The sequence below is a fragment of the Mycteria americana genome, chromosome 6, assembly GCF_035582795.1.
Source record: "Mycteria americana isolate JAX WOST 10 ecotype Jacksonville Zoo and Gardens chromosome 6, USCA_MyAme_1.0, whole genome shotgun sequence".
NCBI classification, from domain to species: Eukaryota; Metazoa; Chordata; class Aves; order Ciconiiformes; family Ciconiidae; genus Mycteria; species Mycteria americana.
The window spans coordinates 13,930,933-13,947,345 of record NC_134370.1 but is presented as its reverse complement, the minus strand read 5'-3'; the positions used below and the strand labels follow the sequence as shown (position 1 = coordinate 13,947,345).

At 41.6% G+C, this 16,413-nt stretch overlaps 1 protein-coding gene across 1 annotated transcript in view; it reads left to right on the top strand.

The window, feature by feature from the left end:
* SORCS3 (sortilin related VPS10 domain containing receptor 3) overlaps positions 1–16,413 on the top strand; it is a 323,256-nt gene that overhangs the window by 231,560 nt on the left and 75,283 nt on the right. The window contains exons 8-9 of the mRNA XM_075504060.1: positions 13,126–13,215; positions 16,223–16,402. Coding sequence (XP_075360175.1) covers positions 13,126–13,215; positions 16,223–16,402 — 270 coding nt within the window. The remainder of the gene's footprint in view (positions 1–13,125; positions 13,216–16,222; positions 16,403–16,413) is intronic.

Below are 16,413 nucleotides of genomic sequence, written 5' to 3'. Positions count from 1 at the left end.
TCACAGTGAGGACATCTGCCTGGTGTGCGCGTTCCTCTGCCTCAAATTAGCAGCGAGTGGCTCAAGCTAATAGCTGCTAATTGCTTCAAGTTAAAAAAAAGTGTGTGTGTGTATACAAACACATGCATGTATGTATATGTAATACTTCAAGTGCCTTGAATATCCTTAGCAATGTTTTATTTTAGCTTAATGAGTGTTTGAAGCGAAAATCATATACCCACACTTCTAAAAAATGTGAAATATACACACTGAACATTGCTGCTGCTTTGGGCAAGAGACCCTCCCTTTCACAAGTTGTCTATCACTTTCCCTCTTTTTTGCATCATGCTTGCAGGATATGTGACTGTCGAGCAGCCTGTCATAAGTGGCACCAGAAACTGGGCATGGATTGAGTCCATAGAATCATAGAATTGTTTAGGTTGGAAAAGACCTTTAAGATCATCAAGTCCAACCATTAACCTAACACTGCCTAGTCCACCACTAAACCATGTCCCTAAGCACCACATCTACACGTCTTTTAAATACCTCCAGCGATGGTGACTCAACCACTTCTCTGGGCAGCCTGTTCCAGTGCTTGACAACCCTCTCAGTGAAGTAAAATTTCGTAATATCCAGTCTAAACCTCCCCTGGCGCAACTTGAGGCCATTTCCTCTCATCCTATCACTTGTTACCTGGGAGAAGAGACCGACCCCCACCTCTCTACAACCTCCCTTCAGGCAGTTGTAGAGAGCCATAAGGTCTCCCCTCAGCCTCCTTTTCTCCAGGCTAAACAACCCCAGCTCCCTCAGCTGCTCCTCATCAGACTTGTGCTCCAGACCCTTCACCAGCTTCGTTGCCCTTCTCTGGACACGCTCCAGCACCTCAATGTCTCTCTTGTAGTGAGGGGCCCAAAACTGAACACAGCATTCGAGGTGCAGCCTCACCAGTGCTGAGTACAGGGGCACGATCACTTCCCTAGTCCTGCTGGCCACACTATTTTTGATACAAGCCAGAATGCCATTGGCCTTCTTGGCCACCTGGGCACGCTGCTGGCTCATATTCAGTCAGCTGTCAATCAACACTCCCAGGTCCTTTTCTGCTGGGCAGCTTTCCAGCCACTCTTCCCCAAGCCTGTAGTGTTGCATGAGGTTGTTGTGACCCAAGTGCAGGACCCAACACTTAGCCTTGTTGAACCCCATACAGCTGGCCTCAGGCCATTGATCCAGCCTGTCCAAGTCCCTCTGTAGAGCCTTCCTACCCTCAAGCAGATCAACACTCCCACACAACTTGGTGTCATCTGCAAACTTACTGAGGGTGCACTCGATCCCCTCGTCCAGATCATTGATAAAGATATTCAACAGGACTGGCCCCAATACTGAGCCCTGGGGAACACCGCTTGTGACCGGACACCAACTGGATTTAACTCCATTCACAACAACTCTTTGGGCCCGGCCATCCAGCCAGTTTTTTTCCTAGCGAAGCATATGCTTGTCCAAGGTGTGAGCAGCCAGCTTCTCCAGGAGAATGCTGTGGGAAACAGTGTCAAAGGCTTTACTAAAGTCTAGATAGACAACATCCACAGCCTTTCCCTCATCCACTAAGCCGTCACCTTGTCATAAGTAGAGATCAGGTTGGTCAAGCAGGACCTGCCTTTCATGAACCCATGCTGACTGGGCCTGATCCCCAGTTGTCCTGTGCGTGCCGCGTGATGGCATTCAAGATGATCTGCTCCATAACCTCCCCTGGCACCAAGGTCAGGCTGACAGGCCTGTAGTTCCCTGGATCCTCCTTCCGGCCCTTCTTGAAGATGGGTGTCACATTTGCTAATCTGCAGTCAACTGGGACCTCCCCAGTTAGCCAGGACTGCTGGTAAAGGATTGAAAGTGGCTTGGTGAGCACTTCCGTCAGCTCCCTCAGTACTCTTGGGTGGATCCCATCCGGCCCCATAGACTTGTGTGTGTCTAAGTGGTGCAGCAGGTCACTAACCATTTCCCCTTGGATTATGGGGGCTTCATTCTGCTCCCCGTCCCTGTCTTCCAGCTCAGGGGGCTGGGTACCCAGAGAACAACATGTAGTACTCGAGTAACATGCAGACACTTCATATTCACAGCACACACCTTTCTGAGCTGAAGGTGTGTTAAATCCACCATGTTCAGCGTATGGTCGAGGGGCTACGCAGAGTGTTTGCTCAGTACCTATATAGGAGTGCTGATATGTCCTGGATGTATTAGTCTCACAAGCCATGTGATGTAGCTGCCTGTTATGGGATGTGTCAGATTGACTGTGTGTGCAATGTCTCATGCATATCACATATCATTCTGTCCGGATAATCTTGGACAGAAATACGGGAGCCAGCTCCTTTGAATTTCAAATATTAGACAGAGATGAATAAATAAATATCAAATTAAATGGTAAGAACCTAGTGAGGCTTAATAGCTGCATAAAGGATGGGTGCATGAGTTCTGATCTGTCTGTGCTGGAACAAATCAGAAGTAATGTCTTGGAGTAGAGAGAGCAACTCGTTTCTTTTAACTTTTGTCATGAAAACAGTAGATTTTTAGTCTAAACCAGTAGTCTGTGTTCCTCTAAAGTGAGTGGAGAGATCAAAACCTTCAGGGGCAATTTATCTTCTCCTGTTGCACCTATTGCAGGATGAGATAGGTCTCTCTCTGAATATGCCTTTCTCATTAATATTAGAAGGAACTTAAATATAGCTTAGAGAAGATCTCTAACCTTTTGACAGCTAAAATTAGGGAATATGAATCCCAGCTATTGATATCAACATTTTAGATTATCTGCATATAGTTATTTAGTAGTGAATATCCATTCTAATCAAGTTGATGAACAGGCCTGTAGCATAAGATTCTCGGGAATTGTAAACCTGTGTAACTGTGCACTCAGAGCAAATGTGATACTATAGTGCATAATGGATAGGGGAAAGAAGAATACGAAAAATGTTATAGTGCCATTATAAATCAGTGATTCCTTATAATGTGGAATGCTGTTGTGCAGTGCTTCTGAAAGGATCTTGCAGAATTGCAGTGCAAAGAAAGAAAATGAGAATGATCCTGTGCTTGAAAAAAACTTGCCCATGAAGAGAGTTTGAAAAGATTGGGACTGGTTACCAGGCAAAAGAGATAAATAACATAGCCCATGAAAAATGTAAAAGGTAATGAAGAAGAAAGGAAGAAATAGCTACGAAGAGAGAGTAGGAAGAATACTTATGAATAAAACAGTAGGTGATCACTCTGAATTTATTGATTGACTTTCTATCTGATTGATCAATAGTTATTTAAGGATGCCTAGCACGTCATTAAGATTGGATAATTCTGCATAAATTGATACATTAGGAGAAAATTCTGCCCTCAGTTGTGTGTATAAGTTTTCATTCAGTTCACAGGATTGCTCTGATGTAGCCAGGAGCCAGTATCATCTTCTTTCCTGGTTAATACTTAAAATTCATACAGCTTGCAGAGTGGGTCATTTATTTGTGAGAAAACCTTGAAATATATCTGAATTTATTTACTGTACCAAAAAGGAGCTAATTTGATGAGCAACTTTGCCGTTAAGGTCAGTGTCAGTTGTGTTCAATTCTATAGCTGTGGAGTAGTGGAGCCCATGCTTTCTCTACAGCTGTAATGTGCCGTTCTCTATAGCTGTACCATGCTTTTCCTTATTGGTGCCTTGGAGTACTCGCTGCTGAGATAGTATCACTTTCTAAACTTAGGTGCAGAGATAACCTGCAACTGCCTATCCAATTTGACTTCCTGACAATTACCTGAACTGCTACAGTATTCTCATGTGCAGAGCTTTCTTGATAAGACTCAGGGGTCAGGGATAGTCTTTTGTTTCATGTATGAATTTAGTCTGTTGATATTTTGGAGAATTTCTGTGGTAAAAATAAATCACAGGGGGAATTCTGGGGAAAATATTTTTCAAGGAAGTCTTGTATCAGGGTTTCTAATGGAATTGCTCAGGTTGCTGAAAAGAGTCTAAAATGCAATACTCTTTAAGGAAAATGGGGATTATTTTTCAGGAAATTATGTTTTGAGTGAGAAAGCATTGTTTGGAGAAAAACTTGTTATTTTCCTGTAAGTGAACAAATAACATCAGTGCTACTTAGTTCTTTAAAGACTAAAAAGAAGAGCAGGAACGATCTGTGTACGTTTCCTTGCCAACAGATGAAAATGTTCCACTGAAAATGCAAGAAAGCATGAGCAAATGTCATCACTTATTGCGGGGAGTGAGGGGAGTCTGGACCAAAAAAGTCTCAGTACAGTGTTGCTTATTTGTGGTGGTCTGAGAACTCCTAAGGGGGTATGAATATGGCAGTGCATTCATTGGAAATCAGCTTTGCTCTGGGACAGTAGTTTCTGCAGAAAGCAACATTCTTGTGGACAGACCTACAGCTGCTGTAGGGAGCTAATTATTGCTAAGTTAAAGTAGTTGTTCCCACTTACCCAAAGGTTATGTGCAAGCTATCTCATGTGCAGGAGTTCAGTGGTTCTGCTGGGTGGCTGGAGTCCTGTGTTGGACAAGCCTGGCTGCTAGTGGGGACTGATGACATTCCCAATGCAGTGCTGCAGACCCATGTAAGGACTGTATTTTCACACAGAACCCTAAGTATCAGGAGAGGTACAATAATAATGATGAAACTCTTCAGAATGTGTGGCATGAAGACTGCTGGCAGTGCTGCTGTTATAGCACTAGTGGCCTAAGGATGTGAGACAAAGTTTACAGGGAGAGGTAGTATTTTTATGAGACTGCAATTGATAGAGTTAGAAGAGGGACAGATAAGCTTTTGGGCATACTCACGAGATCCTAAGGGACTTGAGGAAGGATTTGGTCTCTGAAAATTGTCCTTTCTTTTTTTTTGCCCAGCTATAGCTGTAGGTCTCATAAAATATGTTTCCTCCCCCTATTAATCTTGTTGTGTTTTCCTTGTGTAAAACCTTCAGTGTGTGGCTTTCCTCCCAGAGGTCATACCAGTCTAGTTCAGCATCCAGTTAACACTGTCCCCATTCCTCCCTTAAGCTTCTATGTCTGTCAGAGCTTGGAGACCCTCAGGGTAACTTCGGTCTTTTTGATTTGAACTGGCTGTAAGTCAGTGCAGAGATGTATGGATGGGTGATCAATACCTATCTTGATTGTTTTTTATGTCTTTATTTTTTCCCTGGGATGGTGCAAACTCTGCTATCCCAACAGAGTGCATCTGAAGTCAATCTGAAATGTAGCTCGGAATTTCAGTACTTTCCATGGCAGTGACAAAGCTACGGGGCATGGAAGACTCCTCTGAGATTTAGAAGCTGATACCTGGTTTGAATTTGGGGATGATGCCTGTTTTCTCTAGCAGGCCAAACAAATGTCTTTGGAGATGAACACACTCAGATCTGCCTTTGGCTGGTGGTCTAACCTCATAAGGGCAAGGAATGACACCTGCAAGCTCTGACTGAAAAGGGCTGGCTGTTTGCTTCAGACTCTGCTCCATTCCACTTTAAATGGGAAGTTCTTTGTACCGTTAACCAGAGGGGCATGCTGAGAGGCAGTACAGTTTCCAAAGCCTCTAAAGAATGGGAACATGGGTGCCCCTTCCCTTTTCCACTCCCATGGCATAATTTATCAAGGTGTTTAACTGCAGGCTGAAATTCATAAGAGGGCCTTGTCTCTCTCCTGGCCCCTCCTGCCATTTCTCCTCTTCGGAAGCTTTCTTGACAGCTTTCTATGCCATTTCATTTGTGATTCAGTCTCCTGGGAACACTGGGAACTGCACAGCTCTCTTGATTCCAGATTCTTTCAGGTCAGGTCGTGCTGGAATATATGATGGTCCCATGTCCAAAAAGCTAAGCTGCTCTGGTGGTTGCCCTTTCTTTTGAGGTTGATGTGATGAAGGAAGGAAGGAGTGTGAGGGGAGCTGAGAAGAGACAGAAGGAGTCTTGGCTGTGGTTTATAATCCTCCTGAATGAGACGGGGTCTGTGGCATTGCCATTTAGGAGCAGGGGATGGTGGTTACTTACAGCTTGCACATGCAGCAGTGTGGGAGCAGCTGCAGTTCTTATATATGGCAGGAAGTCCATGTGGAAAGTGAAAAGTTTAAGTCAAAACGCTCTTCTTTGATACTGATCATGTGCCTGGCTCTCTTTCACCCTCTGAAGTAATTTTGCACTTAGAAGACTTTTGCTTAATTCAGAGAGTTGCACAGCAGGGCAGCGTCTCAGCCTGTTCACTAGCATGAGTGAGAACGAGCAAGCCCTGAATTTCTCCAGATGTTGTGTGGTGCAGCTAAGTGGGACTCTTACAGTACACATCTGAATAATTCCTCTGGCTCAGAGGAGCAAATACTTCTGCCAAAAGCTGTTGAACCAATTCAGTCGTCTTTTGCATCAGAAAGTTTCCTTAAAACATATGCAGATGTCAGTATTCACCCATAATCAGTGATAGCTTCTTATAGAACCTATGGATAATACTGCCTTTTTTGGAAGCCTGGAGTCTCATCAGAGTGTGTCCAAAAATTTCATCTGGAGTCCTTTGATAGAAAATGGCTTTTGTAGAAAATGCCCTTTTTTAAAAAATCTGAATCAAATTCTGTTTTTATCAAAGTGGATATGTTTATGAGAACTTTTTTTTTCAGGCTCAGTAAAAAGAAAAATATTTATTATTTATAGCCTTAGAACTGGGGTGGGGGGACATTTCTCTTTGAGGTTTTATAGAGGGGAAAAAAAAGTTTCTAATTCTATAAGCTAAATATGTCTAAGCTTAGCTCAGAGAAGTGGCTTATTGCTGTTACCGGTTGTAGCTGTGGTTGTTTAGGAAAACTTGGAAGTGCTTATGTTTAGTAGGACATGAGTGTATGTTTCAAGTTTATGGGGTATTTAAAGCTAGTCTAAATGAGCATATTTGCTGAATCGAAGTCAGTTATCAGGTGAGTAGACTTCAACCAGCAGCCAGAGCTGAGATTATGCCAATTCATATGGATTCCTGACCTCAGTTCTCAAGCTGTCAATTTAATAACTTAAATAAGTAGTAAATTTCCCCAGGAATAAAGAAAAGAAAACGATTTTTTTTTTTAATGTGAAACTTCTCGGCAGTGAAACAAGATAGGAGGGGAGAAATTAAACTTTGATTTCCTGGTCTAGAGCCTTCTCTTTATTTTCATAGAAGCTAAATACACCATGTTCAAATATAAATTTCTTTCCTCCATTTTTTAACTAGGAGCCAAAGGTCTTAACAGAAATCAATCCATGCAATTTATTTTTAACTTCACCCTGCTTAGCTACGATTGATTTTTATCTTTGCGATCGATGGTAGAGAAAACGGCTTGGCGGGACAATGGAGCACTCTCCAACTTGTAGGGTTTGGTCTTTGAGTCTTTTATTGAAGAAATCATTAAAAGCTTATTATGAAACTAATAGGATGAAGATGTTTAAATGATGAACATGATTACACCTGTTTTACTGGTGAATAATGCCTGCTACAGCTGATCTTCTCTTGTCTCTGTTTAAAATGCTGGACAGCACTCCAGTGGGGGAAATTAATCCATACAGATGAAAGAAAGTGCATCCCAGGTGCTAGTTAAAAGCTCTTCTTAAAGCAAGATAGGCAGTAAGTAGTTAGCTACTTTCCTATTCACTGCTGGGTGCTTGTCATCCATTTCTAACACTGTTTCATCTTTGCTGTGCCAAATATCAGATTTGGAACTTGAACCTAAATATCTGTTGATTAAAAAATTATTAACATTTTCCTTTATTTATTTATTTATTTTTATTTATTTTGTTTCTAGACCTTTTTGTGCTGTACTTTCTTTTATCACTCTCTCCCCTCCCCTCATGTTGTCTGATTTATCAGCAGCATCTGCAGCTGAAGATGTAAAGGATTACCTTGCTGCATATGTTTCCTCTGAAATCCTTCAAAAGGAGATTTAATGTGTACAGTTATGCTCCTCTCTTAAGCTGGTTTCTGTGTGGGTAATGTGCATTTGCAGCTCTAACGTGGCTCATGTTTTGGTGTAACTGTGCACATTTTCTGCAGGAGTTGCTTTTAAAACAAATCAAATATTTTCACTCCAGATTACTCTGTCCTATGGCTGTGCCATCATAGCGCTGAGGAGAGAGGGAATTAAACAGGGACTGGGTCAGTATAATAAATGCTCCTTTGTCTTAGCAAATGTTCACTGGTGGGTCTGACACTCTAAAAAGTGCACGTTTTCAAAGCCTGCTGAATTTACCAGGCACCTCGAGGGTGCTTTGTGCGCAGAAACACTAATCCGTATGTCTCTGCAGCATAGAGAGACATATCTCCTCACACTCAGGTAATTGCATATTGCTTTAATGACTGTGCAGAAGGTATGATATTAATGAAAACCACAGGGAGACAATTCAGACTAGATGGTACCTGTCATGGTGTGATTTATGCTGGGGCAGTGGAGAACCTCAGTACCCAGAAATATCTGGAAGATGGTTTGTCCTGGCCATGGTGGATAATCAAGAAGGAAAAACATTACACTAGGCTTGTGCAGATGTGTTCTTCCTCATCTTCTGAATCTCTCGTGACTGGCATTGGGGTTAGGTTTGGGAGAGAAGGCACAACTTTTCAATCCTCCAGCTGGCAACCCTGTGCAAGGCCTAGACGGTAGCTGGCTCTGAAGAACACCTAAATCCCTTGCTTAAGGTGTGAGTGGAGCAGCCTGCCTGCTGAACTTGTCATCACTCCTCCATGCTTTAATTCACAATTTGATTTAGGAGATTTTATGCCCACAAGAAGGAGAAAGGGTAACTAAGGTTAAAGTGGCAAGGAGGGATGCCAGGGCACCCTGTGGAGGTGGAGAACACAGATCCAGGATGCTGTTACAATACTCACACAGTGTTTCTCAACTTTTGGCTTCTACCAACTCATTTTATGTTACTGGGAAAGAGGGAACGCTACAAGCAAAGGAAGTCACCCCAGGAAGAAAGTGAGGGGTTTTTTGGAAATAAGATCAAAAGATTTACTATCAACAAGGAAGTTTAAAATTCAGTTCTGTAATGGACTGAGTCACCATTTACTATGCTTGAAGTGGGACATAAATTACAGGAAGCACAAATGTCTAAACATGTCTGGTCATTGTGGGCTGATCCATGCTATTACCAATTCTCTTTTGCTTTGAACATTATCAACAGTGTAAAAAGTAGAAGACCTGTTCCAATAACTGTGCAGGACAAGAGATAGTTATCGTTGTAAACCACCCAGGCTGATAAACTATGTAGAAAAGAGCCATTGGCTTAGGAAGAGTCTGCTGTCTGCACACTGTCACTGTTTCTCCACCAAGGCTGTGCCTCTAATATATGGTGTTTCATTGTCAGCATCAGTGCATGTTCCTTTAGGCTTTCTGCGAGTTCTTTGAGCAGCAGGAGGCAGGTAGGGTCTTGCTTAGCCCAGGGTCATTTCAGAGATTTAGTAGTTCCATGTTTCCTACAGCAATACCTGCCTTACATTGGAAATTATGGGTCCCGGCGTCAGCTAGCCAGGAAGATGAGAAGGAAGCCTGGTACACTGTGGTCTGCAGTTCCTGACATCATCTAGGGTGTCTTTATATTCTGGGACTACATAATTCATTCTGCTTGCTTTCCAAACTCTTTTACACATGTGGTTTTTTTGCAGAACATCTATCTTTTTATTGCAGAACATCAAACTCTTTTACACATGTGGCTTTTTTGGTTAAGCAGAACATCTATCTAAATTTAAAAAAAAAAAGGAAGAAAGAAAAAAAAAAAAAAAAACCAAAAATAAAAACTGTCCTTAAAGAATCATATTAAATCATTAACATGAGAAATGGCTTTGTGTGTTTCTAGGCATGTCACAGAAATTATTGAGATGAATGGATTCCATGGCAGATTTTCTATAATTCTCTGCATCCTTCTGAAATATTTGTTGTCTTCTATGTTTGATGTGCTCTGTCCCATTGCAGGTCAGGAGGGGGGATGAGCCAGCATACTGAAACTTTCAGGGCTTTTAAAGAGAAACTTCTCATGTTTCTCTTCTTAAGTGTCAACTGATGTAAGTGAGACCAGACTTTTGTCTTGTAACCAAATGTGGAAGTATTAAAGAAAAGTAGTAGATCATGAACGGAGGGAGGAAGAAAGAACACAGGTTAGGAAAGACAGATGTGTTTAACGACAAACACATTTGTCCAAGGGAATCATTTCCACTGGCCAGAAGCCCAATTAAACACATAAAATAGAAATCCAGAAAAACAGATTAACGAGCCAGTCATTAGCAAAGGAGGAGGAAAAAGACAAACCCAGCTAATTCTGTACTGAGCATGACAGATGAGCTCACAGCAAATAATTGGGTGACATTCATCAAATGTGAACTAAAAGGAGGCATTAGAGGGCAAAACACTATCATAATCTCTGGGATTTACAGTGTTGGAGAGTTTGCTCATAGGAAAAGGAAAAGTTCATCAAAATAAATTAAGTTGGGCCTTCCAAAATTCATTCTCTACCGCAGTGCTTGCCAAAACTTTATTGAAGGCTTGATCATTTTTTGGAACTGTTATAACTGTGCATGTAAATCATGCAAAGATGAGGTCCTGGCTGGGACAAGCTTCACACAACTCCTGCCAACAGAATTGTGGGTGGCTTCATATTATCTGGCTCAGAAAGACCACAGACCACAAAGATTTCTATTTCTATACCTTTGTCAAGGTGACCTAGTCCAGGTAGAGGACTGAAAGGGAGTTTAGCTAATGCATAGTGAACTTGAACAGTGTTTCAATCTTACCTTTCTGCCTTAAAAACCAGACAAACAAGCAAACAAACAAAAAATCCAAACCAAAAAACTCCCAGGTACCAGTTTGCAGTGGCATAAAACCAAAAAACCTATGTAAAATCTTTTGAGTGTGGCGGACTTGGAGTAGATCTTGTCCTGGCACAGAGGGGGGAATTTAATCACCCCTTGATATTTCTGCCACTCTCTTTTCATGTGATTAATTTGAAGATTGTTGGACTGTTCCCAATGTTAATTACTCATCACAACATTTAGAAAGTATGTAAATATTCATGTCTGCAACTTAAAGAAGAGTTGATGACCATATCTCAGCCCATCAGAAGAGGTGGATATTGAACCCAGGGTCCTTACCAAGTAGTCATTGGACACATTCAGTCCTATCTGGACTCTGCTACAAATAATGATCTGGCGCTGAAATAATGAGTGGTGTAAAATGAGTTCACGTGGCACCGTTATATCATTTGAGAATTTGGATCTTCCACTGGAGGTCAGAAATATCACCAAGAGAAGAGGGGATATTTAAATATTCCCTGTGCTATTTAGGTAATATAACCTAGAATTGTGGGATCCTTTGGGCAATGCTTGTAGAGAGAGATACAATTACTGCAATTGCAATAATTGCAATCTCTCAATTACATAGAGAGATACAATTACTGCAAACATGAATTTTTGCCTTTGAGTTGGACTGAGCGTGAATCACCTGCATAGTCTGTTCTCTCCTGTGAAAACTTGATTTTGATGTGATAGTATTAGATGGGAAAGATATCCTTCAAAAATAACACTCACAGCTCTTTCATCATCCTCAAACTGGAGGGCAGGATCCCGAAATTCTACTGTGCCAGTCCACAATGCACTTTACATGAAGTGAGAGTCAAGTGACTCCTGTTCTCTCCGTTTCTTTGCCACTGTCTTGTTTTGAGACCATAAGCAAATAGCTTTAGATTTTCATGACTGTGTTTCCCCTTGACTTTAGCTATATGTTGTCTGCATAGAGTTTGCTGCGATATGGGTCATTTTTCTGCCTTCTTACGCAGTGTGTGGTATAATGGTGGTTGTCTTTTTCTTTCGGGAGCACTAAATACAGCTGTGATAACATTAAACGTAAAAATGGCAAACAAGCAGAAGGGCAAGTCTCAGTGTAGAAGCCTGTCCTATTTCTAAACCCTCTTTTCTTTCTAGTTCTTCAAACTGTCAATAGAAAAGCCTTATCTTGAGTTGATTAGATATCAAATTTCATGACCAGTAATATCGTGTCCTTTGAATGACAGCTTCTCTAGGGAAGAAAGCCACTATCTAGAGGTGATATCATTACTGAGAATATAATTGATGCCATAGCAATATTCCATGTAAGCTCATTCTGAAATATCACTGTCAGATAAAAGGGAATATATCTAGGAGAGAATCTAGGACCTTTCTGTTAGCTTTATTGGAAACTTAAGAAGCCAACAAATGACATTCCATATAATAGGGAAGTGCTTTGTGTATTGTTTTATCTTAAGAACCTACAAGACTGCCAAAACAGCAGAATATAGAAAATTCATTGATGTAAGCCTTGTTGTAGTCAGGCCTGAAATGGTGCCAGAAAGAACACCCCCAGCAAGAGTAAGTGACTAGTGACAGGTTTAAAATCCCATATTTTACCAATTATCAGGGCTAGATCTCATTGATGCGTGGCATTTATGTGTAGCCTTTACAACTCATCCAGTCCATAAACCCACAGATTTGGATGTCTATCAGTTCCCCCCCACATCCTCGTTCAGAGACAGTATGATTTTGGAGAAACCAGTTTTATAGTGACAAAGAGCATCTAAGAGCTTAGCTCCAGCTTTCCAAGAGTACATTCATTGCATTTACTGTTTGCATTAAACAGTGCTAGTGTAGGTCTCTCCTGTTAGTCAGTGTAAAAGGTTGTTGGAAGACAACCCTGGCCCCAAGGGACTTATAGTGCAAACAGACAAGGCTGAGAAGCAGCAGAGAAAAAAGGTATGATCTCCTTTTACAGGAGAGGAATAGAAGCACAGAGGCTTTAAATGACTTGCCCAAAGTAGTTGTGCTGGAACCATGTGATTAAACCAGATCATCTTCTTTCTTCCACTCAAGACCTTAAACATCATACCCACTTTTTCCTTTTTCCTGAGATGTTAAAATCATGCTGAATTTGAAGCATGGGAGACAAAATGGAAAGTTCAACAGCACCGCTTAAATAAATAATGCTCCAGCCCTCTCAAGTCTGGGATTTCTTTGGAGTTATACAGATGCTTTTAGGGACAGGTGTGCAAGTCATAGAAAAGATATCTGAAAGAAAGGTTGTCAAACCCTCTTAGAGGTGTCAGCATAGGGTGTCTTGGAAGGGTCGTCACTCACTTTCTTTGGTGTTTCCACAGGTGACAGCTGGTGGAAGAGCAAATTACTATGTGTCATACAGACGGGAGCCTTTTGCACAGATTAAATTGCCCAAATACTCTCTTCCTAAGGTGAGTGCACCATTTATGAACACAGACATGTAATATCTGGAATAGCACAGCCTACCCTGTGGTGAAGCATCTCAGTGAGGTTCCTCTCTGGGAAGCTCCATTTGTTGTGCTACTTGAATGATCTTTCTTAAATATGGATTTGGGATCTTTATCTCTCCTTGCCTTTGATTAGTGAGCATTTCAGGAAGAACAGTTTATTTTCTCCTCTGAAAGAGCAAATGGTAATGAACAGGTACCTCAGAAAATAGAGCTCAAACCAAATTCTCCTTGACCAATCTTCTATGAACACCTTTCCCCAGTCCTACTCTGTTCTCTATTAATGATTTCTCTGTAAGCCTGGCTCTGACACTGAGAGTCCTGGAGAACGGTTAGGATGCTGAGCACTACTGCAGTCTCCATACAATGAGAGAAGCACAGGGTATAGTAGCTCCACTGTCCCCATCCTATGGCTGGATGTTGCCAAGAAGTCATGGAGGTGGAGCTGGCTCCCTAAAAGTTGTGCCTTATCAGTGCTTTGGACACATAGAACCACTGTGTGATGCTGCTTAGGAGATGACTGAGATGGCCTAAGATTAACACTGACCGGCAAAGCTGCGAGGGAGGGAAGTTAGTACTTCTCATACAACTGTGCCTGGATTTACCTTCTTAGGCCTTAGCTTTCTACCAGATCAAATGCTGCAAGCCTCAGCAAGGAGAATATGTCCCTGGAATTAGACTCAAATTCCACAGTGTAGACATTGCTTGGGATTGTGTAGAACAGAACGGACCAACCATTCCAGTGTCTTGGCTGGATACAAGTTTCTGGGTAGCCTAATGGGCAGCTGAGACCACTGCTGCTCTTTGGAGCCTCAGAATGGCTGTTGAGGCTACTGTCATAGAGAGTTGATAATCAACAGTAATGGCCTTCCCCTTCCTTCCACAAGTGACAATTTTGGTGGGATAATTGTAAGATAGTTGGCTAGATTCACTTTGTGGGCTGGATCTACCCTTCTGATTGCCTATGGGATATCTGCAGTCTAGCAGATAACGGCATATTGGCTTTAACTTTACCTGAAAACTTAATAGTTGTGAGAAATTTGCATCTCAAACTCCCAGCATTGCACCACCTCAACTTCTTCCCATTTGGGTTGATCACAGTCCAAAGTGTATTGACACCTGCATAGCACAGATACAGTTTATTTTGTTTGTCATTCCATGGTGGTGGTGTGGGACTCAGAATGTCTGACCACACACCAACTTTTGGAAACCCTGCTGCCATTTTTCAAGAGAAAAACATTATTTATGCTCCCATCTTATAGATTGGCCTTGAAAGCTGCCCCTCATTAAAAAGACAAGTGGGCAGAGAGAATGACTGCCCTGTGATTGTCCTGCTTTATTGATTGATGCTGTCACAGGTTGCTGGCCTGTTATAAGACAGATTTGTTGGTGGCCCTGGTTTGGAATTGGTGCATAGTATAAAATCAGGGATACTTTTGTCATTTAAAAATCGAAAGTACTTTTAAGCTAGATGTCATGGTAAAGTCTTCTAGCCATGTAAAGGAGGCTTGTTTATGCTGCTCTTAGTCACTAGAACATCTTTGCTGTACAGTAATAACTATCCTGTCAGCTGTAGATTAATGAACTCTGCTGGAGTTGTACATATGTGAGGCTGGCAATACGGTAATGCAACATTTCCACTGCAACTGGTCAAAATGGATTGAAGTCATTGGGTCTTTTGCTTTATTTTCACCCTGCTGGAATAGGTTAGGTATGTACTTAATCTTTAAGGAATTAGAGTTGTTGGGCAAGAACAAACTTCCTATTTAGTCTTCCTTCATTGAGGGAAGAGGCAAATCTCCCACTGATTGCACTCACTGGGACAGAATTAGGCCCTCAAATGTTTTTTCTCCCCATCCCATGCTGATAGGCTATGTTAGATCTATTAGAAATAGCCACATCTAATCAACCCCAACTTTTCATCTAGATACCTCACACAGAAGATTAAGTTGCCTCCTAGGCAGGGTGGAAATGTTGAGCTGTTCTTCCTCCAGATATTCTTCCCAAAAATCAGGTCACTCCTTCCTTTGGGAGGCTTCCAGAATTATGGTTTCTTGATGCAGAAACAGTGCAAGAAATTAATCAAGGCTCCTTGGCTCCCTGGGGAAATTTTAAATAGATACAAATAGATAAATTAAGTCCCACATAACCACAGTGATTTTGCTTCTAGCTGAACCAGTGTTGGTTTGTTCAACAACGGTGGCAAGGATGAAGTGCGTCAATACTCCTCACCACCCTGGAAATAATGTCCATGAACCTGCTTTAAAAGAGTATTGACAAAATGCACTGTGAAATCTCTTTGATATTAAAACTAAATGGGGAAACCCTTGCTGGACCTTCATATCTTGGTCAGCAGCAGAAATCCAACAAAGGTTAGTGGGTGGATTATTTGATAGCCTGTACATAGTGGGATAATAGATCTCAAGAAAAACTCTCAATATAAAAGTATGTTATTAAAAATCACTACCAGCATTAGCTCAAACTGATCTCTATGCCTCAGCTTCAAATAAATGTAAACTCCCATTTTTTTTAAACTGGTTCTTTACCAGTTAGAAGCACAAGCCAGTTAGTTCAGCATGTGGATGGAAACTGTCACTGCTTTTAGCCTGGTGCTACACCACTCTTAGTGACTATGAGGACTCCAGGCTCCAAGGTTGTGACTCTTCCATGAGTCATAAAACTGACTTTCAAATTTATAAATAAAAAATGAAACTGGATGAAATTCCTTGAAGCTACCAAAAATGAAAAGAGCAAAAACCCTTCGCCCAGTTGGTGATCATTAAAAAAATGAAATGCAGAAAAGTCACAATGGTGGTAATTTATTGGCTTGCTCTAACAGAAAATTGTTTAACATACCTATAATTCAAGCTCCATCTCCATTCTTTCATAAGTCATGGTAATTATTATATGTCCCAAAGGGCAAAGAAATACAGATATCCTCAGTAATAGGCCTTTTGTCTTCTTTTAACAGGACATGCATATTATCAGCACAGATGAGAATCAGGTGTTTGCAGCTGTTCAAGAGTGGAACCAGAACGATACGTACAACCTGTATATCTCAGACACCCGAGGGGTGTACTTCACCCTGGCCTTGGAAAACGTGAAAAGCAGTCGAGGACTGGAGGGGAATATCATCATTGACCTTTATGAGGTATGCAGTAA